This window comes from Protopterus annectens, chromosome 10.part0, assembly GCF_019279795.1.
Source record: "Protopterus annectens isolate FY-2018-M chromosome 10.part0, PAN1.0, whole genome shotgun sequence".
NCBI classification, from domain to species: Eukaryota; Metazoa; Chordata; order Ceratodontiformes; family Protopteridae; genus Protopterus; species Protopterus annectens.
The window spans coordinates 74259235-74285166 of NC_056744.1; the positions used below are offsets into that span (position 1 = coordinate 74259235).

The 25932-nt window shown below is 43.4% G+C and overlaps 1 protein-coding gene across 1 annotated transcript in view; it reads right to left on the minus strand.

Moving 5' to 3' along the window:
- The window catches only part of NUP85 (nucleoporin 85), a 1184651-nt gene that overhangs the window by 161443 nt on the left and 997276 nt on the right, over positions 1-25932 (minus strand). Inside the window, exon 16 of the mRNA XM_044085035.1 lies at positions 15688-15788. Within this exon, the coding sequence (XP_043940970.1) occupies positions 15688-15788 (101 nt within the window). The remainder of the gene's footprint in view (positions 1-15687; positions 15789-25932) is intronic.

A 25932-nucleotide genomic window follows, 5' to 3' on the forward strand; every position in this document is an offset into this window, starting at 1 on the left:
GCCTCCTCTCGCATGCACGTTTGCAAGGGACCTCCTCAGTGGGGATCTCTGAGGAGGCCTCGCCAATGTCTTGCTGTTCCCAAGAGGGAGCGTCCTGAGGCAAAGAGGCGGCAGGCTGTCCTTGAGATGACAGAATGACCAGATCAGTGCCAGAAACAGAGGGAGCCAGGGCAGAATCTGAAGACGAGAAAGTCAAGGGTGTTGAAGAAATTGAGAGAACCCGCTCCACCACATTGAAAGGCAAAGGGGAATGGATATCCTGAGAAAGGAAATAGGAGGAGCTGTTGCTCTCTGACCCAACGGGGAAGTCAGAGCTGAACCTCCAGGCGCCGAGATACCAAGGGGAAGGCTCGGCTCTGGACACAATTGGAGCTGACACCAACCCTTTGGATCTGATGCCAAGGCTATGGCTCCGAGAGCCTGTCGGATCTGAGCTAGTCGGATCTGACTTGCTCAAGGTCATTGCCGGCATTGAGGTACAAGGTACCACTGGCGCCGGCTCTTCAACGCCAAGTGTCCCCGTATCCAAGGGCTCCAAAACTAGAGGTCAGATTGGAGAAGGAGTAATAGGGGTGAAAAAGGGCTGCATGCTCCCTGCTCCGGAGAGAGAGGGGGCAGGCAAGACTCTCATCTGTATCTGGGTGCGAATGAACTTCCGCATCATCCTATCCATCTCTACTTTGCTAAGGCCATGGGTGGAGTGGGAGGAAGAGGCAACCGACACCTGCCTGGAGGGGCAGTGAGAAGCCTGAGCCGGTGACCGGGCCTACCCTCTTGGAAGATTTGTCTCTATCCCCAGTCCTCTTAGCAGGAGTTCGAGTCCTAGAGGCCAGGGAGGAGGCAGGGGCAGAACCCATGGTGGCAGGGTCCTGAGTTCTGGAGGACGAAAAGGGAAGAAAGCCCTTAAGAACAAGCTTGTTCCTCCTGCCCATGAGTGCCTGGGGATTAAACCCGGCACAGATGGAACAGGAGGTTTGAAGATGGGCTGCCTCAAGACAAACTAAACACAGTGCGTGGCCATTGGCTGGGGAGAGCTTACGGGCATACGCTGTACATTTTCTGAAGCTGGGTTTGGGAGCTTCGGACATGGTCTCAGCTTAAGGCCCAGCACACACTCAGTCACACAATCCACACACACAAGAGGAAAGATAGAGATTTTTTTTTTTTTACAAACCGATGGAAAAGCACGAAGGGGAGGTAGAAAGCAGAGAAATAGCAGAAGAAAAGAGAATATTTTTACCAAAACAAGCATTTACCACAACTTTTACAGCACAGATCACAATGCGGACATGAAGCGTGGCAAATGAGATCTGAAGGGAGGAAAGAGACAGGAGCATTGTGGGTAAGGGGAGGAGCTTTGAGCTTGGATCAGATGCTGGATATGCGGCAGAGTTGGATCCAAAATGGATCAAGGAATCCACAGGTTGAAGATCAAATTAAAACAACAACTTCAGATCACCTATTTGTGCAACATCCATTTGGAGGATGTGCCCTGAACCTGTCCACAGAGTCTGCCACTAAATTATGCTATGAAGAGATGTAAACCATCTGAAGAACCAAGTGATGGCAGGGTTGCAAAATCCCAAGACTGAAAAGCCAACCTGCAAAGAAGGTAAGACTTTGTGCCCCCATGCTTGTTGATGTACCACATGACTGTGGTATTCTCTGTAAAAATATTTAGAAGACCTGGAACCCAGAGGAAGTGAAAGGCCTGAAGAGCTAGAATTGGAGCTCTCTTCTCTTATACTGATGTGGTCTGACATCTGTTGATGAGGCCAAAGACCCTGGACTTTCAGTCTGTTGTGTGAAACTCCCCAATCTTGATCAGAAGCATCCGTATACAGCTTGAATAGTAAGAGGAACCTGAAAAGGCATACTTGAGTTTAGGGAGATCTGCTGAACCCAACAGTGGAGTTCAAATATGAGACAGGACAAAAGCAGGATTGGAAACTTGAGATGGTGAAAGTGCTGGAGCCAGTCTTAAGATACCACTAGAATTTTATCATGTGGTAAAACTAGCCAAGGGAATGGTGGATGCCATGAATACCAAGGCTTGGAGAAATACCCTTGCAGGAAGAACTGAAGGAGAATAAGATACTGGAAATAAGCAGTAAAATTGTGGACCTTGGAATGTGGAAGAGAAACCAGTATTGAAATGGTCTAAATCCAGCAACCCATGGTCCCGAGAGGGAGTCAACAGTGACTTTTCTTGAGACAGAGTGAATCTTACACTGTGAAGGAGAAGCATAAAAAAGTGCAGATTCTGAAGCAGGAGATGAAAGGGGGCTTGAATCAGAAGGTCATCCAGATGAGGGAATATTTGAATGCCCTGAGGTCTTTAGAAAGCTACAAGAGGGACCAGAAATTTGGCAAACACCCTTGGAGTTGTAGAAAGACCAAAAGGCAAAACAAAGAATTGATAATCACAGGAAGAGAGAGAAAGACAAACATTTCATGAAGGGAAAGAGAATAGGAATATGGAAGTAAGCATCCTTCAAATCCAGGAAACTAGATAAGCCTGAGGATGCAAAAGAGGGAAAGGATCCGAAGAGACAACATCACGTGGGAAGGAATCTTGAGAAAGATGTTGCAATAGGCAGGACCAGAAAGGGCCTCCATGTCCCCTCTTTCATGATAACCAGAAACATTCTGTTATAGAAACCTGTTCCCTATTAAAGACAAGGGGACAGGTTGCATGGTTTCCTGTTCCAGAAGATCCCATACGACCAGAGGAAAATTAAGAAGTTGTCAGGGAGGAGGCCGAGGGAGACCAGAAAATGGAAAAAGAGACTTCCAAGCCATAAAATAACTGTCCTGGATGATAGAGAGAGCCCAGCCATCTCTGGTTATTGGTTGCCAAAGAGGGAAGGAAAGGGTTAGCCTGAGGGACAGAGGAATCTGGTCAAGGGGGAGGGAAGGCTGTATGTCAAATAGAGGCAGATTTATCAGGAAAAGGTGGTTTTTTTTGGCCTGTTGAACTCTGAGTGGGCTTGTCTAGAAAAATCCACTTAGAAACCCTTTTACCCCTATAAGGTTGTCTAGGCTACCTACAGACAAAGGAAGACTTTGAATGATCGTTTCTCTAGAACTTAGGTACAGCAGAAAGAAAAATTTGTTGAAGGTCCTGCATAAACTTGTCCTTATCCTAAAGGGTTTTAAACAACTATACAGCAGCCATGCCAACAATATTCTGATTATCTAAGGGGGAATCAAAGTTTGGCTTTAATATCCTCAGGCAAAGCCTACAGGTGGAGCCCGGAATATCTCCACATGACAGAGCCCGATGCAGCTGCATTAGAGGAGGTATCAGTATCTGAGAGGCAGAATTCAGCAAAGAGAAAGAGAGAGAGAGAGAGAGACCAGACGTCTTACTGTCCAATTTAAGCTGGTCATTTAAACCCTCCTAGCTGGGTAGAACATACCCATACCTAGCTTTGATATACTGGCCAGATGTTAGGCTATCTATGGCAGGATATCCCAACAGTAAAGAATACTGCAGCAGCGGTAAGGAAAGGCATATTATGCTACTCTGCAATTGAATTTACCTCATGTTAAACTCATTCTTCTTCCCACAAAAATACATTGTTTATTTATTTATTTATTTACATTTGTTGACCGGGAGTGTCCGACTGGACGTAGGTCCATTTTCAGCGGAGGCCCGGGGAGAAAAGCTCCACAGTTAAAATAAACAGACAGTAGGTACATTGGATTACATAGTGATTAACAATTTAACATAGCAATTACTTACAACATATTTACAGATGAAGAACATAGTACATCAGTAGACAACTAGAATCTTTATCTGTGAAGTACATAACAGACATTAACAAATGTTACAATGAGAAGTTCCTGCTATATAATAAGTACTAGGCTTATGAGCATCTGAGCTTGCTATAATCAAGGTAGTTAGTGGAGTGGAAAGAAAGGTAGTGGTTGGATGGGGTGGGTGATATTAGAGTGGGAGTTGCAAGGGCATAGTCAGCATGTTTTTAGGTGCGCTTTTAGTAAAGTTTTGAAGTGGGTGCATGATGGTATGGAGGTAATTGTGGGTGGAAGGGAGTTCCATAAGTTCATCCTGTAACTAGTCAGACAAGGAAAATTCTAATGGAGTTGGAGAGGACAAACTTTCCTTTGAATCGGTCTTGGGCTTGAGAATCAGACAAATAAAAGACCCTCTTTCTGTCTATGTCAGAATTCTCTGACATATGTTCCTCAGGAATATATTGACCTAGTTAATATTTTGCATGGTTTTATGCAAATCAGGATAGAAAGCCTGCAATTAACTCCTGGCTAAGGATAGAAAATCATCCTTATGAACATAAAACATACCTATGGATAAACAATGTCTAACGTTTTATTTGTTCTAGTGACATCCCTGGCAGGAAACTCGACTGAAGGAATATCACTTCAATTCAGCCAAGAGGTCTCTTCTTTCTCCACTCCCTCTAAGAAGAACCTCACAGAGGAACTCCAAGGACCAAGGATGGTTCTCCCATGCCTGGACTGAATAATGGAGCAGCCACAGAGGATCCCCAGTCCACGGAGACAGAAGAAACGTGTCCGATCAAGCACCTAAACATCGAACTTGTAATATCGACCCCAAAAATGTCGAATGGCACAGGAAACACGTTGGTCGGCCACAGAAAAAAATAAATAAACTTTACACCCAAACTAAGTGGGGAGCTTCACCCCCTAACTAAATATAACAACTCTGAGATCGCTCTACAGTAGACAAAATGGCAAAATCCGGTGAACAGCCAAGGGAAATTTTTCCCTGTGTTAAATCAGCCATTCGCTGTTTTTTGCTTTCGATATTACAAGTTCGATGTTAAGGTGTTTGATCGCCTAAGCATTCGATCTTGTAATACAGACCCGAAAAAAGTACACCAGAGTAGCCCAGAGAAACCAGTGAGTGGTGTGAGGAGCAACAAATGGCCACTGAAGAGTCACCCATCTGCAGCTGAGGCACTGTCTGAACCCACAGTTTAGGGAAAAGCTCCTATTCTGTTTTTTAAGTACGTTGGGAGAAGAAACAGTAGCACTTATGTAAGAATCCATGCTGTAGCTGAAGAACAAGCCTGAATGTCAGTGAGAAATTCTGGGAAGAGTCAATCAGAAAGTAAGATGTCAGACCAGAGTTCATTAGCAACACAGACACTTACATTTCCCTACAGTCCCTCAACATTCAAAAGTAAAAACACAATCAGTACACAAAATTCCTTTCTGAACTCTTAAGTCCCTTTCACAGAAAGTGAATGGAGAGAAAACAAAAATGAAAGCTGACATGAAATGTACAAATAAGATATATCAAAATACACTTCATCGTGCTTAAATATAACACCATCAAACAAAACATCTTAAGCAGTAAAATAATGAAGGTAAGCTATCACAAAGTGTGCACATGCACCAAAACACTAAATCACAGTTTTAAGTACATAAACACACTTCTTAATCTTGAAATCCTTACATTTCTGTTCAACTATTTCAAAAACAGTACATTTGTCTTAGAAAAACAGACCCTGTATGCAGTAATAAGCCCAGTTCTAGAAAAGTACAGTTATGTAAAATCTTACCATAACAGTATACGTCCTTCTCTTCACTGTTGCAGTATTCTTCACAGTAGGAATTTCCTGCCGAGGATAATCCAAAGTCCGGCTAGTATAAAGAAGCCCTTAGATCTTGTATATGCCATACGTCACACGTATGCTCCCTGTACAGGACCATAGGGCATAAAGATAAAGATGATGTATGGATGCAGTTACCCAGAACTGAACTGCCCAAGAAGAGAGCTGTCCCCATAGGACAAAAAAGGCTATGCACATCCAGAAGTAGAAAATGCAGATGATAAAGGGGGATCTTCGGCCGGGAGGGAAACAAAAAGAAAAAAAGGGTAGGTAGGAGGGAGTGAATACTGCATGAACGGAAGGACATCTACTGTTATGGTAAGATTTAAGACAACTGTACTATGTCCTTCTATATTACTGTTGCAGTATTACTTACAGTAAGAAGAGAACAAAAGCTAAAAAAAAGGATTGGGAGGTGGAAGGCTGGGAACAGCCCTCAACATACTCATGCAGAACAGCTCGAGCAAAACCTGCTTTGGTCTTAGAAACCACATTCAATTTATAATGCTTAGTAAAGGTATGCACTGAAGACCAAGGATGGAATTGGTGCCAAACTCCTTCAAGAAACCACTGAAGAAGCAACAGCTATAGTGTAGTGAGCTCTAATGGAAGCAGACAGACACTTGCCATGAAAAGAACAAAAGAAATGGCCTTAGATATACAAGAGTAAATGATTTGCTTAAAAACAGCCAAACTCAATATCCTGGACTAAAAAGAAACAAAAAGCTGGTCAGATTTACAAATGGCCTTAGTTTTATCCAGATAATACCCGAGCTGTCTGTGCAAATTGAAGGCATGTAGGACCCTCTCACAAGCAGACTGAGGAAAAAGAAAAAAGGGAGGGAGAGTTGAACTGATTGATTCAAAGACAACTCATTGACCACCTTGGGAATAAAAGAAGGATTAGTGCAAAGGGGCACCCTGTTCCTGTGGGGGGGGGGGGGAAGCAAAAGCAAGCAGTAAGACAGCTTTCCAGGTACAATGTTGCAAAGAAGCTGAACCTGCGGGCTGAAAAGGAAACTGGGTCAATTTTTTTAAAACAAGATTAAGGTCTCAAGGTGGAGGAATAGGCTTTCTTGGGGGCTTAAGAAGCAGGATGCCTTTATGAAACTTTTTGACCTCAAAACAACAAGCCAAAGGAGGATTCAAGGGTAGACAGTCAGACATAGCTGGCAAATGGGCATTAACAGAACAATTGGCCAAGCCAGACTGGAGCAACTCACACAAATAGGAAAGAACCAGAGGGATCCCCACTGAAAAAGAATCCTGGTTATGAGCATTGCACCAGACAAAAAAAAAATCTCTTCTGTTTGAACATACAAGACTATCTAGTTGCAGGTTTCCTTGCCTCCTGTAAAACCCTGAGCACATCCTCAGAAAAGAGGTGTCTAAAAGAGATCAAACCCCTATTAGCTACAGTGTAATGTAACTTGTAATGACTGCCCTGGCCAGATGCATTAAGAAGGGGAACCAGTGCTGTCTTGCCAAAAGGGGGCCACTAACAAGATTTTTGGGGAGTCCAGATGAATCTTCTGCAGGACTTGGAAGTAGGGGAAGGCAAAGAGAAACATTCCCTTCCACGGAAAAGAAAGGGCATCAGCCTTTCACGCCAGATGGTATGCCACTCTGGAACAGAAAAGAGGGAGCTGCCTGTTCAGAGGGAAGGCAAAAAGATCCATCAGCGGAATACCCCGCCAATGGACTATGTCCAGAAGCACATCTGTGTGAAGCATCCATTTGTGTGTCTGTGTTTTGGACCTGCTCAAGGCATCTGCCACTAGACTGTAGTCTGAGGGAATGTACACTGCCTGAAGTATTAACTGATAAATGAGTGCAAGATCCCAGGCCTGAAAAGCCAACCAGCAGAGAAGGTAAGACTTTGTGCCTCCCTACTTCTCGACATACCACATCATTGAGGTGTTGTCCATGTAAACCTTCAGGGGGGCCTGGAGAGAGTATGGGGTGAAAAGCTTGAAGGAACAGAATCAGAGCTCTCATCGCTTTGAAGTTGATATGGTTTGACTGGAGGCTGAAAAGCAGGCTTGGGTTGAGGGAAAGTTACTGAATCCAAGGGTTCCTGCTTTAGACAAAGAAGGAGAGGCACACTGAAATCCAGAGGGTGGCAATGCTGAAACGAAACTAACTTGAGGTACCACTGAAGCTTCTGCATGGGCAGTCTGGCAAGAGGGAGCATTAGAACAGAAGAAGCCATGAATTCCTGGGCTCAAAGAAACTCTCTGGCTGGAACAGCAGGCAATGGAAGAAAAGACTGAAGGAAAGCTGTCAAGGACAGAACTTTTGGAGGTGGAAAAGAGGCCAACATTGCCACTGTATGAATCCTGCAACCCAGATACACATGAACCCGAGAGGGAGTCAGGACAAACTTTTGAAAGTTGATAGTGAACCCCAGACTTTGGAGGAGAAAGACACAAGACTCCAAATCCTGTAACAGGCCACTGGGAGAAGGCATCTGGAGCAACAGGTCATCTAGATAAGGAAAAATCCGACTGCCTTGGAGCCTGCAAAAGGCAATCACAGGAGATAAGCATTTTGTGAATACCCTTGGGGAAGTAAAGAGGCCACAGTGCAAAGCAGAGAACTGAAAATGAGAGGAAGAAAGAGGAAAACGTGAAAAGTTTCTGAAAACAGGGTGAACAGGAATATGAAGGCAATTATCTTTCAGATCCAAGGAAACCAGAAAAGCCTGGGGTTGTACAAGAAGAAACAGGGTTTGAAGAGTAAGCATCCAAAAAGAAGGAACCTTGAGAAAGGTGTTAAACTACGAGAGATCCAGAATAGGTTTTCAAGTCCCTCCTTTTAAGGAACCAGGATGTTCCTGGTCCCTCCTTTCAAGAGACCAGGAACATCCTGGAGTAAAATCCCTTCCTACTTGTGAAGGAGGGACAGGTTGAATAGTCCCTTGGTCCACCAGGAACCTAAGGACCTCTGAGAAATGAGGAAGTTGCTCTAAGGAGGTTGGGGAATCCCTGAGAAAGGAAGGAGAGATTTCTACACCATGAAGTACCCCTGACGGATGATAGAACCCAAGAATCTGAGGTGATGACATGCCAGTTTGGAAAACGGGGAGAGCTAAAGGGACAAGGGAACCTGGCTGAGGAGTGGAGGGTGCCAGATGTCAAAGAGAAGCAGGCTTATCAGATAAAGGCGGCTGCTGAACTGCAGAATCCTGAGAACTCAGGGATAGGGGACACAAAAATATGTTTAAGATCCTGCAAAGCTTTACCTTTTTTCCTGAAGGGACTTAAACATATCAGTATCAGTAGTCAAAAGAAAAAGAACATTCAGCAACTTGGTTTTAATGTCTTCTGGTAAAGACTGCAGGCGGAGCCAAGAATAATGCCTCATGACAGACCCAAAGACAGCAGCTCTGAAAGATCCACCATCAGAATCATAGCTACACTTGAAAGAATGACAAGCCACCTGAGAAGTAGAACCCAAAATAGAGAAGAAGATTTTGCTTCAGAATCAGGCAATCAAGGCCAGAACATATCTTGTCATGTGGGTCTGGTAACAGATTGTCCGAAAGGCCAAAGCAGAAGCAGTATAAATCTTATCAACTGTCTCCATTGCCCTAACACCCTTACCTGAAGGCAGAAGCTTGGAAGAGGACAAAAGTCTAGAAGGCTTGTTAGATGAGACTGACACCACAGCAGGGTCAGCAGAAGGTCATTTAAATAAGAACTGACAATCCTCAGGAACCTTATAGAACCTGTCAGGTTTCTTTGGAGCAGAAGGCTGAGAATCAGGAGACTTAGAAGCAGTTACGAAGGCGTCCAACAAAGCAGCTAACCCAGGAGGTACTGCAGACGGTTTAGGAGTATCTACCTGAAGCAGCTCATAATACCTTTTAAGCATATCTGATACTTGAGAAGAATCCCACTTAAAGTATTCCATCATTGTAGCTATAGTCTCTCCAAAAGACAATACCTTAAAAGGAGACTTAGGACTCCTCTTCATCAGAACCGTAAGCCAATCTGGTTTCCTAGTCTGTTTGGAAGGAATACAAGTCCAAGGAGGAGTATGGACAAAAACTCCATGGGGAACCTTCAGGGCCATTAAGGCATTAAACAGGCCTGGAGTAAACTCCTGCCATTCTCTTTGAGGATCCTTAGGATATACAGAAGTATGCTTAGTCTTCTGCTTTTTTCCTGGAAGGGACATCAGCCCTAACAAGTACCAGAGATTCATACCCTTGATGAGATTCAATAAAGTTACCTGGAACCTCTTCTCTGACCAGAATCTGTGGAATCCTCCAGGATGATCCCTCCTCAATGTCTGAAGCAGATACCTGCAAAGCCTCAGAGGATGTGTAAAAGGAAGTATCCATGCCAGCCTCCAATGTGGTCAAGGCAGAGGAACCTGACTTAGACAATGGACAGCCTACAGAGCTATCAGCCACTTCTACAGAAATGCCCAGTGGAGGTTGGACAGCCAAAGAATCTGGCTGAGATTTCTTGGCTTTCTTCTTGCTTAACGGTACCTTGGGGTTAGAAGATTCTGCCATGCTAGCCTCTGGTTCTCAAGATAAATGACCAGGGAAGACAACCTACTTCTAAGAGTCTTAGGTAGAAATGCTTTACAAATGCTACAGGATGTATGGTTGTGGAAAGCACCCAGGCAAAAAAAACAAAACAAAAAAACACTGTTCTTGATGATCCTTACAGGAAATCTGCCACCCACACTGACATTTTCCCTTCTTGGATGACATGAACTCTAGGTAAGAAAAAAGTACCAATGAAAAAGACCCCAGTAGTGCACTAATCTGATGGCTAGGTATTCGGTATAGTAAAAGGCTTTCACTCTAATGAGCAATGATGGCATTTGGACTGGTGGAAAAGTTGTTCTGTGCAACTGCATCCGTACATCACCTTTATACTCTATGTCCTGTACAGGGGGCATACATGTGATGTATGGCACATAAAAGATCTAAAGGCTTTGGTATACTGGCCAGACATTGGGCTATACTTGGCAGGAGACCCCTACAGTGAAGAATACTGTAACACTGACATAGGAGGACATCAAGAGTTTCTGATAAAGAAACTTTTGATATTAATAAAAATTACCAGTATTCTTCAAAAATAAAACAATACATCAAAAGCATTTAAAAAGGAAATATTGTCTGTGTGCCAGGGCGGTGGGGACTTACCTGCCAAAAATGAAGCCTGCAACCAATTAGTGCTCCTGTGAAGCATCAGAACTGCTATACCTTGAGGCAGTAACAGAACTGAAATTGTCTACATTATAACTACTAATTTCCCTCCAAGGCGCTAGGCAATCAGCACTCAGAATGCAGGTGTGGGAAGGAGCCAGAGCTTTCTGAAGGCTGAAGGGTTGTTGTATCCTGGGCAGGGTACAACCCAAACAGCTAAAGGATACAGCAGCAGTGACAATGATGAACACTTACAAGTCAGAAATCATTTTGTAAAATATTTGGACATGGAAAGGGAGGAGACTGACAGGTGAAAAGAAGAAAAGGTTTGAGGTAAAAAAGCACAGAAAATAATACAAAATGGCAGTAACTGTATATATAGTTAAATGTGACTATATATAAACATTTACAAGAAGGAAGCACTTACCTAAACCAAAAAAAAAAAAAAAAACAACTGAAAACACCTGTAGCTTAAACTAATTGCAGAACTCATTGAAGCACTGATATCAGTAATATGACTGGGAGAAGCTAGGTAGTAGGAGTACTCTGGATTACGGGTAAGGGGGGAGGAGCTCAAACTGGTAAAAGATCTCACTGCTGCCATGCAAAGAGGTCACCCTTGGCAACTAGTCCATCTCTTTCCAGTGTAAAAGGGAAAGAGATGGATTTAGTCACCAAGGGTGACCTCTTTGCATGGCAACAGTGAGATCTTTTTAGCTTTATAAATACGCAGTGAAGTGAAATGATAACAACAGGGGAACATAAGAGTAACAGATGATTTTTTTAATCACTTTTCCTTCACATATTTAAAAGTATTCTGCACCTTGTTAATTTTGCACTGCATTTGGCATTAATGCTAATGCATCACCAATAGCAGCTAAATACACCTTTTATAGCTTCATTAATGCAGTAGTTGAATACTTCCATAAAATGATGCACTTCTGACAAATCACATTGACAAGAAGGAAGACCACATTTGTAGCACACAGGAGATAAAACTGGGACAACAACCCAGACATTCTTGGTTTGAAAATTGGTCCAGGCCCTAAAGGAAAGGAATGGGAGTGGTGAAGAAATAGCTGCATGACTTTTCCTGTGAGGAGGACTGGCGATGCTTGGATGTATTTCAGACACACTTACCTGCAATAGAAAGTACAGTTGTGTACACTTACCGTAAGTGTAGATGTCTGAGTATGTTTACTGTTCCAGTCCTTACAAAATGGGTTATCCGGCTTCCAGTAGCTCACAGTCGGCCAGAATACCAAAGTCCTTGGTATATGACGTCGGCTGCCTTTGGTTTAGGCCTGACGTCAGGTACAAAAGAAGGCAGCTAACGCCATTTCCTCAGTTTTTCTTGCCTTAACTGTCAGGAACCCACCCAAAAAGGTTAGACCAGGAAAAGAAAATCCAGTCTGCGTCCTAGGAAAAAAGGGGGGGATGGAAGGGGGGAAACCAGGACTGCAACAGTGAATACACTCGAACATCTACATTTATGGTAAGTGTACACAACTGTACTATGTTCATCGTGTTTCACTGCTGCAGTCCTTACAAAATGGGTTGATTCCCAAAGCCCAGGAAAAAAACAAAAGGGAGGAGGAACACCCACTGTTTAAGGGTTGGTAAGGATGCCCTGCAACACTGCAGTGGCAAAACCAGCCCTGGACTTAGAAAACAAGGGTAAATTGTAATGTTTAGTGAAAGTGTGGACAGAAGTCCATGTAGCTGATTCCAGTATGTCCCTAGTAGGTACAACTCTTAAAAAAGCTGCTGAGGTAGATGCTGCCCTAGTAGAATGGGTCCTAATACTCCATGGAGGAACCTTGCCATGCTGTAAGTAACAAAAGTGAATACAATGAGCAATCCACTTGAAATGGTCTGTTTAGAAATAGCTTTGCCCTGAGCTCCAAGAGCAAAACAGACCAACAACTGATCCGACTTTCGAAAAGATTTAGTCCTGTCCAGGTAAAATCTAAGGTGTCTATGCATATCCAGGGAATGCAGTAACCTTTCCCCTTTATTTTGAGGATTAGAAAAGAAGGTAGGCAGGTGGATAGACTGGTTAAGAGTCAGGCTAGAAACCACCTTAGACATAAAGGAAGGATTAGTTCGAAGAGAAATCGGATCCACATGGAAGATGATAAAAGGCTCTACTGCCATTAAGGCCTGCAGCTCAGAAACTCTTCTAGCTGAAGTAATAGCCAAAAGAAAGGCAGTATTCCAGGAGAGAAACTTCAGGTCTGCTGATGCAGCTGGTTCAAAAGGAGGCAGAGTAAGTTTCTCAAGAACAAAACTGAGGTCCCAAGCAGGAGTAGGTGCCCTTCTGGGAGGCTTTAAATTGCTAGCTCCCCTGAGGAACTGTTTCATCAAGGGATGAGAGAAAATGGGATGCTCAAAGGAACAATGAACAGAAATAGCTGACGCATGGATTTTGATAGAAGAAAAGGAAAGTCCACCATTAAGCAAGCCTGCCAGATAGTCAAGAATAAGAGGAAGAGTAGGTTGAGAAGGGTCTTCCCCCCTCTAGTCTGCATCCAAATGTGGAATCTTTTCCACTTATCTGCGTAAGATTTCCTAGTGCTAGGCCTCCTGGCATCACAAAGGACCTCAACTACTTGATGGGAAAGATTTAAATTATAAGCCAAGCTGCCAAATGCAGTCTGAAAATGAGGATGCAGAATTTTTTCCCCCTCCTGAACCAAGAGATCTGGTATCAGGGGAAGATGCCAAGGCTGAGACTGGGAGAGACTGTGAAGTAGTGGATACCAATGTTGTCTGGGCCAGTCTGAAGCTATGATGATGGCCCAAGGTTTTCCGTCCCTTATCTTTAACAGCACTCTGGGAAGAAGAGGCAGAGGAGGGAATGCATAGATCGTGAGCTGTGTCCAGGGTAAGGACAGAGCATCCACTTTCCAAGCTTTGTTGTGATGATTCCTGGTGCAAAAGGTTGGAAGAAGGTGGTTGGTTGGAGATGAGAAGAGATCCACCTGGGGAGTGCCCCAACGCTGAATGGTGCGATAGAAGATGGTCTTGTTTAGTTGCTACTCGTGAGGATCCAGAACTTGCCTGCTCAATCTGTCTGCCAAGGTGTTGAGCCTTCCTGGAAGAAACTGAGCTATCAGATGAATGCCCATGGAAGCTGCTATGGACCATAGTATCATGCTTTGTCTGCAGAGGGGGTAAGAGTGCTTCCCTCCCTGCTTGTTGATGTACCACATGATTGTGGTGTTGTCTGTCCTGACCAGAAGAGTACCAGGAAAGAGAAGATGTTTGAACAATTAAGCCCTGCTGGACTGCCATCAGTTCCTTCAAATTTATGTGCAAATGAACCTGTTGAGAGTTCCACATCCCCTGAATGCATCTGCCTTCTAGATGTGCTCCCCAAGTGTAGTCCAAGGCATCCGTGGTGAGAGTCTGGCTGGCAAGAGGTGGACTGAAAGGCAGGCCCTTGTTCTGTGCAAAGGCCATCGCCCACCAAAAAAACTCCGTCTGCAGGCAGGGAATTAGAAGCAGTATCAAGTCTAAATTCTGAGTGTGTTGACACCAAAGCTTTTTGGGGTACCATTGTATTTTCCTCATACGCAGTCTGGCATATGGAATCATCAGAACACATGAATCCATGAATCCCAGGGCTTGCAGGAATTGCCTTGCAGAGAACTGGGTCATGCTTGCCAAATTTTTTAAGTAATTCGAAAGATCCATTTGTTTCTCTTGAGGGAGGAATAACCATCTAGGCGGCTGTGTTCAGGCTCCTTCCCAGGAATACAATCTCCCTGGTGGGTACAAAGTCTGACTTCTTTTCGTTGTTGCTGTAGCCCAAAGAGGTGAAAAGGCTCTTTACAAAGTCCAAATCCTTTAGAAGTTGCTACTACAGAAGGTTTAAGATATTACACTATGAAGACTCTAGAAAGGCTGTATTTCTTGCAGTTTTTACTGAATGATTTGTCTGTGTGATCTTTTTACCCTTTGTGCCCAACCAGGTGTCTTAGAATGAAAGAATCAGCAGACTGCAGGCCTGCATTGCAAATTGTGCATTACTGCAATATTGTTATGCATAGAATGATTTAGTCTATACAATAAGTGCGAGAATCTCCCCTGCATATTATGGACATTATGGATAGAAATAACATACTGCTGTCTATTCATTCACAGTGGCAAAGCATTTTAAAGGACGCAGCTCTGTAAGGACATGTAAAAAGCTGCAGATGTTGCTAAGGAGTCTGTTTAGACATTACACACGCAATGCTACTCTGGTAATAGGCCAACAAAGACTAGAATATGGCAAAGCTGTTAATTATGTTACAAATACTGCTCTGAAGTACACTTCTCCCATAACTGCTATTCTTCTACCTCTGCTGAATTCACAGTAAAGGTTGCCAGCCAAAATCATCTGGGAAACACCACCACCAGAATCATACTTTTACATACAGTGGTGCTGTACATCTGCCCTTCAGGAAGAAAAGGACAACTACACTAACCAACTGGCTGCCACAAACCGATCAAAATGGAGAAAGCCTGTGCCCCTCCATAGCTTGAAGAAGAAGAATGACAGCCTGCCAAAAACTTAATTTTGGAAAGCTAGGAGCCTAACTTACACAAGACGTCTACCTGAAACATTTAATGGAAAAGGTCAAACATTCCTGCTATGACAGCTGAGGAGTTCACAAACAGTAAGTGCCATGTAAAGCAGTCATCTTGTGGGGGAAAAAAAGACATAAGTGTAAGCAGGGAAGCAATTCTAAGTAATGATGACACAGCAATCATTTTTATGACAATGTTTACCATGGCAGCATGTTTCTAGTTGTTTTATCAGAACATTCTTCATTTAAATATATATAAAACTAGCCTGAACTGCTACCACAAGCAAAGTAATCCTATCTGCGACAAGTTCCTTACCTAAAAAGGTGAGACGGTCACTCAACAGCATGGCTGGTCCCAGGTTGTCAATGAGATCCAAGTCAGAGAAGCTGCCACTAATGCAGTAGCCCTGCAAAAACCTAAAACCAAAGAACAGTATTTTTTTACTGTGCACTGCAAAGAGTCCAATCAAGTGAATGCAAACAGTGAAACAAGCTGCATACCTTGGGGGGGTTGAAATATGATTACTTATCACAGGTGAGAAAAAGGAACACAGATATAATTTATGCGTATTCTGAATGGGCTGCATATGGAACTGCATGTATGTTAAGAATCAATAAAACACAATCGAACTGCATGTATGTTAAGAATCAATAAAACACAATCAGTTTGAAGTAACTGTACACGCTACTTGGCTTCCATGAAAAACACAAAAGCTAATTATACCTCAGAAAAAAAAAGTTGTGTCTTACCATAACGTTCCATCTGTGTTGTCGATCTTCACTAATCCTGGACTGTGTGCTCGGTTTCGAGCATCGGAACCGACTCAGCTGTTATTTCAGCTCGTGTCTTCCAAAAACTTTCGAGCTAAGCTCTACCCACAATGCTCCTCACCAAATTACCTCAGATCGAGTTTGCAAACTATAGTGACAGACCAGAAATAATAGATGAGACTATATCTCTCTCCCTATTATGAAGCCAGTCTTTGGGAATATTCGATCCACCAAGAGTTCTAAAGGAAGGGGGAAGGAGGGAGGGAATGTCGAGGACTAGTGAAGATCGGCAACACAGATGGAACGCTGATATAACTTCTTTATTTAGTGTTGTCTATCTTCACATAATCCTTGATTGTGGGATAGAGTCCCTAGCTACTTGAATCTTGAGAGGTCTCAAGGAAGAATATTCTTGAGCACAATCGAGCCAAATGATACACGACCCCTAAAGACCTGGTCCAGTTTGTAATGAATAATTAAGGTATGAGGAGATGCCCATGTTGCTGCTCCACAAATATCATCTAAGGAAACTCTGGCATGAAAAACCGCAGATGCTGCTATGGCTCTTGTTGAATGTGCTTTAACAGGTCCTGGAGGGTGAAGTCCCTTTCTTTTGTAAACAAAAGTGATACAGTCCTTAAGCCATTTTGCCAGGGTAACTTTAAATACTGGACTGTCTAAAGAGACTGAAGAAAAGGCAATAAATAGTTGGTTGGATTTTCTAATATCCTTTGTTCTGTGAAGGTAGAAACGTAATTGTCTGTGCACATCCAATAAGCATAGACAGTATTCTCCTTTGAAAAATTGGGGAAAAAAGACAGGGAGATGCAATAAATCGTGTTTGGTGGATCCTGCCTTGTTGTTCTTTTTGCAGTCTTTTTGGTGCTATTTTGGTTGTTCCAGAGATGCAAAGTCTGACTGATATAATTCGGAAACAACCTTTGGTGAGAAGGAAGGATTTGTCCAGAGGAAGACCCTGTCCTTATGAAATATCAAATAGGGTGGTTTGCAGGACAAGGCTTGAATTTCTGATACTCTTCTGGTGGAAGTGATAGCTATTAAGAATAAGGTTTTCCAGGACAAGAATTTTAAGTCACAAGTTGCTGAAGGTTCACAAGGGGGAGAAGTAAGAGATTACAGTACGAAAGTTAAATCCCATGGGACTGAGAGTTCTTTATATGGAGGTCTGAGCATTAAGGTTCCTTTCAAAAAGGCCTTGCAAAGTTTATGTGACATAAGTGATGAACCATTGAAACCGATACGGAAGTTAGAAATCGCAGCCAGATGCACCCGGATCGTACAGGCTGATGAACCAGAGTCATATAGTAAGGATAAGAAGTCTAGAAATTTGTTACCAGGTGCTGAATATGGGTCAAGATTACTGTATAGCGAACACTTAGCAAACTTTAGCCACTTATGATATAATTTTCTAGTTGACGGTTTGTGGTGGGCTAGAATGACACGTTGAACCGGGGAGGTGAGAGAAGGATGCCTCACAATCCTGGGAACTGGAGAAGACATGCAGTGATCTTGTGATGCTGGAAAATTTGGATGAACCAGTCCCTCCGGTTGGAACAGGTCTGGAGCTGGGTCCAGTATCCAGGCTTTTTGAAGCAGATAAGGCCAAAGGAAGGGGAACCAGACCTGTCGAGGCCAGAAAGGGGCAATGAGAATTATTCTGTTCTTCGACCTGATGGCTTTCTTTAGAAACTGACAGATCAGTGAAATTGGTGGAAAGGCATAGACTAGACCAATCATGAAGGAGAGCGTCGTCTCTGGGTGACTCCCCCCCCCGGGGGGGGGGTTAGGATAAAGTAACTGCTGCACTTGTTCAGAGGAGATGCAAACAGGTTGCAGCAAGGCTGTCCCCAGTGATGGAATATCTTGTCCATCACCACTGGATTGAGAGACCACTCGTGAGGCATGAGGATGGTTCTGCTCAATTTGTCCTTGATGATGTTGGAGCTCCCTGGAATGTGCATTGCTATCAGAAAGTGGTCGGAGGAAATCGCCCATTGCCAAACTCTGAGTGTTTCTCAGCAAAGGAGGTAGGACTTGGTTCCCCCTTGCTTGTTGATGGACCAGAGTACCGACATATTGTCTTATTTGTACTGCAATCGCTCCCAGGGGAGGGAATTCTGAATTGCCTGCAACTCTAGAAGCACCACACTCATCTCTAGGACACTGATATGCAAGTTGGTCTCCAGCTAGGACCAAATGTCTTGGACCGTCTTTCCCAGATAATGCCCCCCTACCTTATGTGGGACACATTTGTGGTCACTATGGCTTGGGATTGAGGAGGGACAAAGGGATGCCCTAATAAAATCTCACTGGAGTGAAGCCACCAACTTAGGTCTTCCTTGCAACGTTTATTGATCAGAATGAGATGGGACATTGGTTAATTCAATAATGACCGTTGGGAGACCAGGAGCCAGTGAAGAAATCGCATGTGATAGATGGCCAGGGGAACCAGAGTGATAGAGGCTGCCACTGACCCGAGAAGCCTGTAGAATGAGTTTTGCTGCTACTTTCTTGCTTTGAATAATCTGGCCCACTTGTGATCTGATCCTTTGAGACCAGTGACTGTGTCCAGCATAGCTCTAATGAATTCCAGGTGTTGTGATGGCTCTACATGGGATTTTTCTTAGTTTATAGTGATTCCTAAGGTGAAGCAAAAGTGAAGAGTGCAATCTCGTGCCTTTAGGAGTTGACACCTGGTAGGAGCGATAAGAAGCCAGTCATCCAGATATGGAAACACTCGGAATCCTAGCAGTGTGAGATGGGCTGCTACCACTATCATGCACTTGATGAACACCCTGGGGGCTGTGGTGAAACCAAAAGGCAGTGCCCTGAAATGATAGTGACTGGCTCCCAGCTGGAAGCGCAAAACTCTTCTGGGCCATTTGGCCATTTTTATGTGGTAATACGCATCCTGAAGATCTACTGAGCACATTCAATCATCTTTTTCCAAAAATGGAAAAACAGACTGAAGAGAGGCCATCCAGAATTTGGTTTGTTGAACTGATTTGTTCAGCTGACTGAGATCCAAAATCGGTCTCCAGTCCCCTGTTTTCTTTGGCACTAAAAAGAATCTTGAGTAAATTCCGGATCCTAACTAGTCAGGTGGGACTGCTTGGATGACTCTCTTTTTTGAGCAGTTTTTGAATTTCTAAGACTGCTACCTCCTCCCTGTGACTGGGTGGAATGTCCAGAATTTTTATCAGTGTTTTTGGTTCTTCTGAAAGGGGGATGTTGTAACCTCTGGTAATGATCCTATGCACTCATTCATTCATCGTTATTTCCAGCCAGGCAGATTGATGCAGGGACAAGTGTCTCCCGACAGCCTTGAGAGGAAGGCAATCAGGCCTCCTTTCAGGAAAGCTGATAGGAGTTACCAGAGTAAGAGTCTCTGGAACCCTGATTCTGCAGGCCATTTCTGCCCTGCCCCAGGGGAAGTCAGCACCATGTGAGTCCTGGAAAGGTCATTGGGTCTTTTTGAACCGTAGTCTACCACTTCTCTGGTTCCTGGAATAAGATCAGTGATGAGTGGAAAATCATACACTCACAGCAGATAGGGTCTTTTCACCTTTCTCACATATGGCTAGAATCTCTAACTTTAGGGCAAAACAAGGATGATCTGTCAAACAGAGCATTAACGAAAGAAGACTTAAATGGCTCCACAAACTTGCATAAGTGCATCCAGGCATGTCTGCTAATAGCTATGCCTGAATCCGCTGCTCCTGTAATCCCTTCGGCAGCATGAGTAATCAGCCTCATGGACGAATTGGAGATTGATTCTAGGGTGGCAAGCTGAGAAGCAACTTTGTCTCTAACTCCCTCAGCTACTGCTCCTGAAGAAGTATCTGAAAGCTCTTTAATCGGATTTCTTTAAAGCCTGGTAAAATGTGCCATACAGTTCGGGGACCTGAGAGCGAAGGTCAATGAAGTGTATGAGTGCTTCCCAAATCTATCCATCTTCCTAGTCTCCTTGTTAGGAGGATGAATAGTAGGACTTTCATCTACTAGCTCCTTTTTAGTGGCTGCCGCAACCACCACAAAGTCAACAGGAATACCTTTGGCCCAGTGTTGCTCATATTTAGGGGCCGAGAGAATGCGATCAGGCATCTTAGGGATCGGCTCAATAGTATCAGGTGTCTTCCAAGCCGGATGAGCAACCAACTTAAGATAGTCAACAGGCCGAGAAATCCAAGAGATAGAGGGCTGGGCACAAAAAGCCTCTAGGTATACTGATTCCTCTGAGGAAGGTTGAATGGTACTCCAGCCACCCCTCTGTTTAAGGATTTCTAGGATATCCCTGAAAGAAACCTCTTCAGGGGGTGACTTAGGGGAACCTTCCCCTTCACTAAAATCAGTATTTTCTGTGAAGGACTCATCACGAGAATCCAAGTGCTTCCTCTTGCACTTTTTCTTCAAAGGTGGGTGGCCTGGAGAGGTTTCCAAAGATGACAACCTGAGAGGTCTGGTCCTGAGACTTTTGTGGCCTCTGTTTCTGGGCAGATACTGGCGGTAGCTCCAGTCGAGGGGATGGACTAGATGTTTGGTCCGACAGGGTAGGCATAGACTGTTTGCCCGCAATGGACAAGGCCCTCTCCATAGCTTGGAAGGCAGCACCCACCCCCCGCAGAAAGACGGGACTTGAACCGAAACAGACTCCTTTGGAACTGTGGTCCCATCTCGCACCAAAGAGGCTGCTGGGGCTGAGCTTACATACGCTGATGCACCAAAGGGGATGGAAAGCTCAGAAAGTATTGAAGATGAACCCTGCCCCCTGGAATCAACAACAAAGCCCCAAACCCAGGAGGACTCAGATTCCAAGGAACTGGTAAAACTCATGGTAACTATCGGTGTCGGAGAAAGAGCTCTGGCCAGCACCAAAACAGTGGAAGCCGGGAAAGTTGGCATCAGGGTCTCTGAAATCTCAGTTGAAGGAGGACTATGAATTGGGGTAGAAGAAGGCAAGGTTCCAGAGCTAACAAGGTTAGGAACCATGTATGGAGGTAATCCTCTCGCCGTCAGGAGTTGCTCCACCAGTCTCATGATATCTGACTCTTGACAGACTCTTGGTAGACAGAACAGAGGAGGGTGGCGGTGACCTGGGTAGCCATTTCTCCAAACATGGACTGGGAGGACAGTCTGAAAATGGATCTATGGAGGGGGAGTAGGTTGTATGTTAAAGCTATTTCCTGAGGGTCCTTCGGCACCAAGAGGTCTGTTGGTACCGAAGGAAGAGTTGTCGGCACTGATACTGGAATTGAAGACGTTGGGGCCGACAGCACAGAGGGATGAGAATCTTGGCCCATTGGTGTCGAGGAAGCTGTCGGCACTGTGGGAGACTTGGCCAGTTTCGAAGGCGGTTCTGAGGGAGTCACTGGAACAGAGTGACTCCACTTTTTTGGTTTGTAAGAAGTAGTAGAAGATAAGGAGGAGCTGGCTTCTGTTCTTGGACCACATATTTCCTCTTCAAATTTAGACTTAAGGGCTTTCAAAATTAATTTATTTTTGCAATCTATCAAGGTTCTGGAACTGAAATCATGACAGATCTCACAGTCTTCCGGCAGATGGCCCGCACCAAGACAATACACACACACACTGTGTCCATCTGAGTTGGGCATATTTCGATCGCATTTTTTGGCACCTTTTAAAGCCAGAGGTACACCTTTACAGAGTTTGTCAGCCATATCTAAAAACTAAGGCCATCTTATACTCAGATGGATATATATATATATATATATATATATATATATATATATATATATACACACACACACACACACACACACACACACACACACACACACACACACACACACACATAGGCTAAAAGTAAAAAGGAGACATTTCAAATATCTTTTTTTGAAGGAAAAAGAAGGAAACGATAGTATAAAAAGGTTATCCAAAGGTAAAAGGGGGAAAAAGTACTAACAATGGTACTACAGACTTCTTAATGGTAAGAAAGAGAGGAAAACACACTCGCGCACAAGCTAAAGGACATCAAGAGGAGCGGGGTAGTAAAGATAGAAACAAAGGATAATGACAGAGATTGATAGTAAGAAAAAAACTAACTTACAGTTTAAAGAATGCTAAAACTCGACAGTTTGGATAGAACATGTCTGGCACTATGAAGCAGCAAACAAGATCTGAGGTAATTTGGTGAGAAGCATTGTGGGTAGAGCAGAGCTCAAGAGTTTTTGGAAAGCGTGAGCTGAAATAACAGCCGAGTTAGTTCCACAGTCAAGGATTATGTGAAGATTGACATCAGATATATTTTTAAACAAACTGTAATTAAGCAGCCCAGTCTGTGCTCTATATCCATGTAGTGCATGAAGTGCTATAATTACATTCCAAATGGGAAAAAGACAGGCTCTTTAGAACCTCTAATTGCTTTTAAGATCTAGTGACATGTTAGAGCTTAGACAACTTTTCAATGTGTAAAAGCACAAAGTATTTTATGTCTTCACAATGTCAAACACAGTGTCTAGGAGATTTAAGACAGAGGGAGATGCAGCTCCTGGACAGTGTCTCTGTAGCAGCAAGAAGTGTTTCATGGGATTACAAAGCTGTGAAAGTGAAAAATGTGTGCCAAGCCTCTCAAGTGTAACTCAGAATGAGGAATGCATCTCATTCTGAGTCTTATGTCTATGTTCATTACATGTCTGCACTGAAAGGGTCAGTCACATATTCAATATCCAGAACTTTTTATATAGCATCCATGGTAAACTCTGAATCATACCAGTTCACTAAATGAACTTATTACAAGTATAAACAAACACATTTTAATCATCCCATGAGTTTCCTTGTTGAAGTTGTTAATAAATGTCTCAGTTTTTGCTCTACATTATAAGAGGTAGTGTTCCACATTTTGGAGATGGAAAACTTAGAGCCATGCTTTGCGCTCTTACATTTTTTTGTTACCAAGTAGTAGTATATTGAAACAATTGAAGCTCCATGCAAACAACCAGATACTGGCTAAAGAAATAAATGCATTAAAATGTCGGCAGAAAAGTGACAGTCACAGAGAGGCTGAATACCTTAGTAGACGTGACTTAGGAGATTACAAGGAAAGTTTGTCTTTTCGGCTTTTCCCAGTTAGGGGTCACCACAGCGGAACTCCAGTCCGCTAATGATTGGCAGTCGATTTTTATGGTGCCGAGTTGCCAGCCCGACGCCCAACCTTCAGCAAAGGCACACCCATTCACGCATGTCTTTAGGAGGCCATCCAACAGCGGAGAGGACATGCAGACGCCACACAGAAGGCACTCCAGCCGAGAATCGAACAGGAGAACCTCTTGCTGTGAGGCAACAACTCTACCGCTGTACCACCGCGGCTATAGGTGATTACAAGGAATGGCCAATGCTAAATATCAACCTGGGCATTTAAAAAGAGAGAGACAGAGAGAGAGAACATGAATAATGTAGAACACAAATAGTCGGACAGGACAGTAGGGTCACCATAGCTGATGAAGAGATTAAGTAAATATTCATGCGTTACTAGAGGAGCTCATCTTGCTAGAAAACAGAAAATGGTTTATAAAAAGAGACAGCTCTGGACTCTATACAAGCAACGCAGAACAAAAGTAGATAAAAAAACATCAAAAAGAAGTTAAACAGGCCATAACACACAGAGAGTGAGAAACAGAGAGAGAGAGGGAGAGGCCATAGTTAGTGATTTATCCTTCTATGTCAACTGCACAAGCTCTGTCACATTACTTGTTAATAGCAGGTTACGGCTTAAGGCCTGTATACCTGTTCTTAACTCAAGTCACTTGAACCATTGTCAGGGCTTTACACTTCTACGCCAATGACACAGATTCTGTCACACAACTTGGTAACGGCAGGTTGGGACTTAAGGCCCATATCACTGTTCTCAACACACTTAGCAGGGTGGGATCCATACTCTGTCCATCACACATATGGATGAAGCACAGGAGATATATTGTACACCAGATGTTTATAGTCTGCAAAACAGTCTTATCGACTCAAAGCGCAGGCACATGTACAACTGCAAGATAAAATATACAACACTGTACACTGCACAGTAGAAAGCTTATTTTTCAGTCAGTGTAATAAGGTCGATGGCAAAATGAGCTGTGAGGAATATTCCAAGGTGCAAGTTGCAAATCTGGTTAAAGACAGCAAAGCAAATAGCCCTCCACATACTTGTCTGAATGAGAAAGTACAGTTGTATATTTAAACTTACCATAACAGTAGATGTTCGAATGATCGCTGCTGCAGTAGCCCTAGTTATACACGGGTTATATCTTGCCAAGGATATAAGAGCAAGCCAACTTCCAAACCTTCAGGGCACCTTCTACATGCCCAAACTGTCAGTCAGCTTGAGCTCAGCTACTAAAGAGACAAGTTTAGGCACCAAGCTCTTCAAAGCTTTTATGCTAACAGAGAAATGGAGGCTGAGCCCTGAGAGGATAATGATAGGAACAATAAAAAAAATAATGTCCACACCCTGGCATACACAAACCAAAATACAAGGGGGGGGTTGGCGGGAACTACCACAACTGTGATCATTCTAACATCTACTGTTCGGGTAAGTATACTAACACAACTGTACTATGATCATCATACTGTTCAATGTTGCACTAGCCATAGCTATATGGGCAGATTACCTTAGCTTCCTACTTTTGTGTGGTGATAGGAGAAGAGTCCAGGAATGGTCTTGGCAAAGCCTGATCTAAACCTAGAGAATGAATCAAGCTTGCAATACCTTATAAACGTATATTTAGAGGTCCAAGTTGTTGACTCTAGAATATTTATATAATTCAACCCCTTCCAAAAAACCACAGATGAAGTCAAAACCCTGCTAGAGAAGGTCTTAACTCTGCCTGGAATACCTTTGCTGTGGCAAGTACAACAAAAGGTAACAGCCTTAGACAATCACTTGGAAATAGTTCATTTTGACATGGAGCATCCTTTCTTCTTACCTTCATAAGAAATGAACAACAGATCCACAGATCTAAAATATATTGTTCTTTGAAGATAGTCCCAGGGTTATCTGTGAACACCCAAGGTATGGAGTATTCTTTCTCCCTCAATTTTAGGTTCGGGAAAGAAAATATGCAGATGGATAGTTTGGCTTAAAGTAAACTCAGATAACACCTTAGGAATAAAAAAAGGATTAGTTCTTAAAGAAACCCAGTCTTTGTGGAAATTTAGTTTGGGTTGACATACCATAAAAGCTTACAACTCAGAAACCCTTCTTGCATATGTCAAAGCAATAAGTAAAACTGTTTTCCATGTTAAGAACTTCAAGTCAGCCAGATTAGCTGGTTCAAATGGAGAGAGAGTGCTATCTTCTCTAACTCTAAATTACAACCCCAAGGAGACGGCACTGGTTTACTTTAAAGTCTCTCATGCAAAACCTGTTTCAAAAACATTTTAACACAATAATGCATTCAAAGAGTAGGATCCATGAGCAGACATGCTGGAATGGCTGATAAATGAACCCTGACAGTGGAGAAAAGGCCATACAATAGCAACTTACACAAATATTACATAAGCAGAGAAACACTAGGCCTGAATGGGTAATGGTTATGTTGTTGGCACCAACTAGAAAACCTTTTCCATTTGCTAATATATGATTTTCTACTAGTATGTTTTGCTTGCCTCTATTAGTACCTGCTGCATGTCCTCAGTAAACAGGTGCCTAAAGGGAATTAAGACCCTATCATCCAGGCAGTCACCTGAAGTTAATTAGGGTGGGGGTATATTAAACACCCTTGATCTTGTGTGAGTAGATCCCTTCTGTGAGGATGCT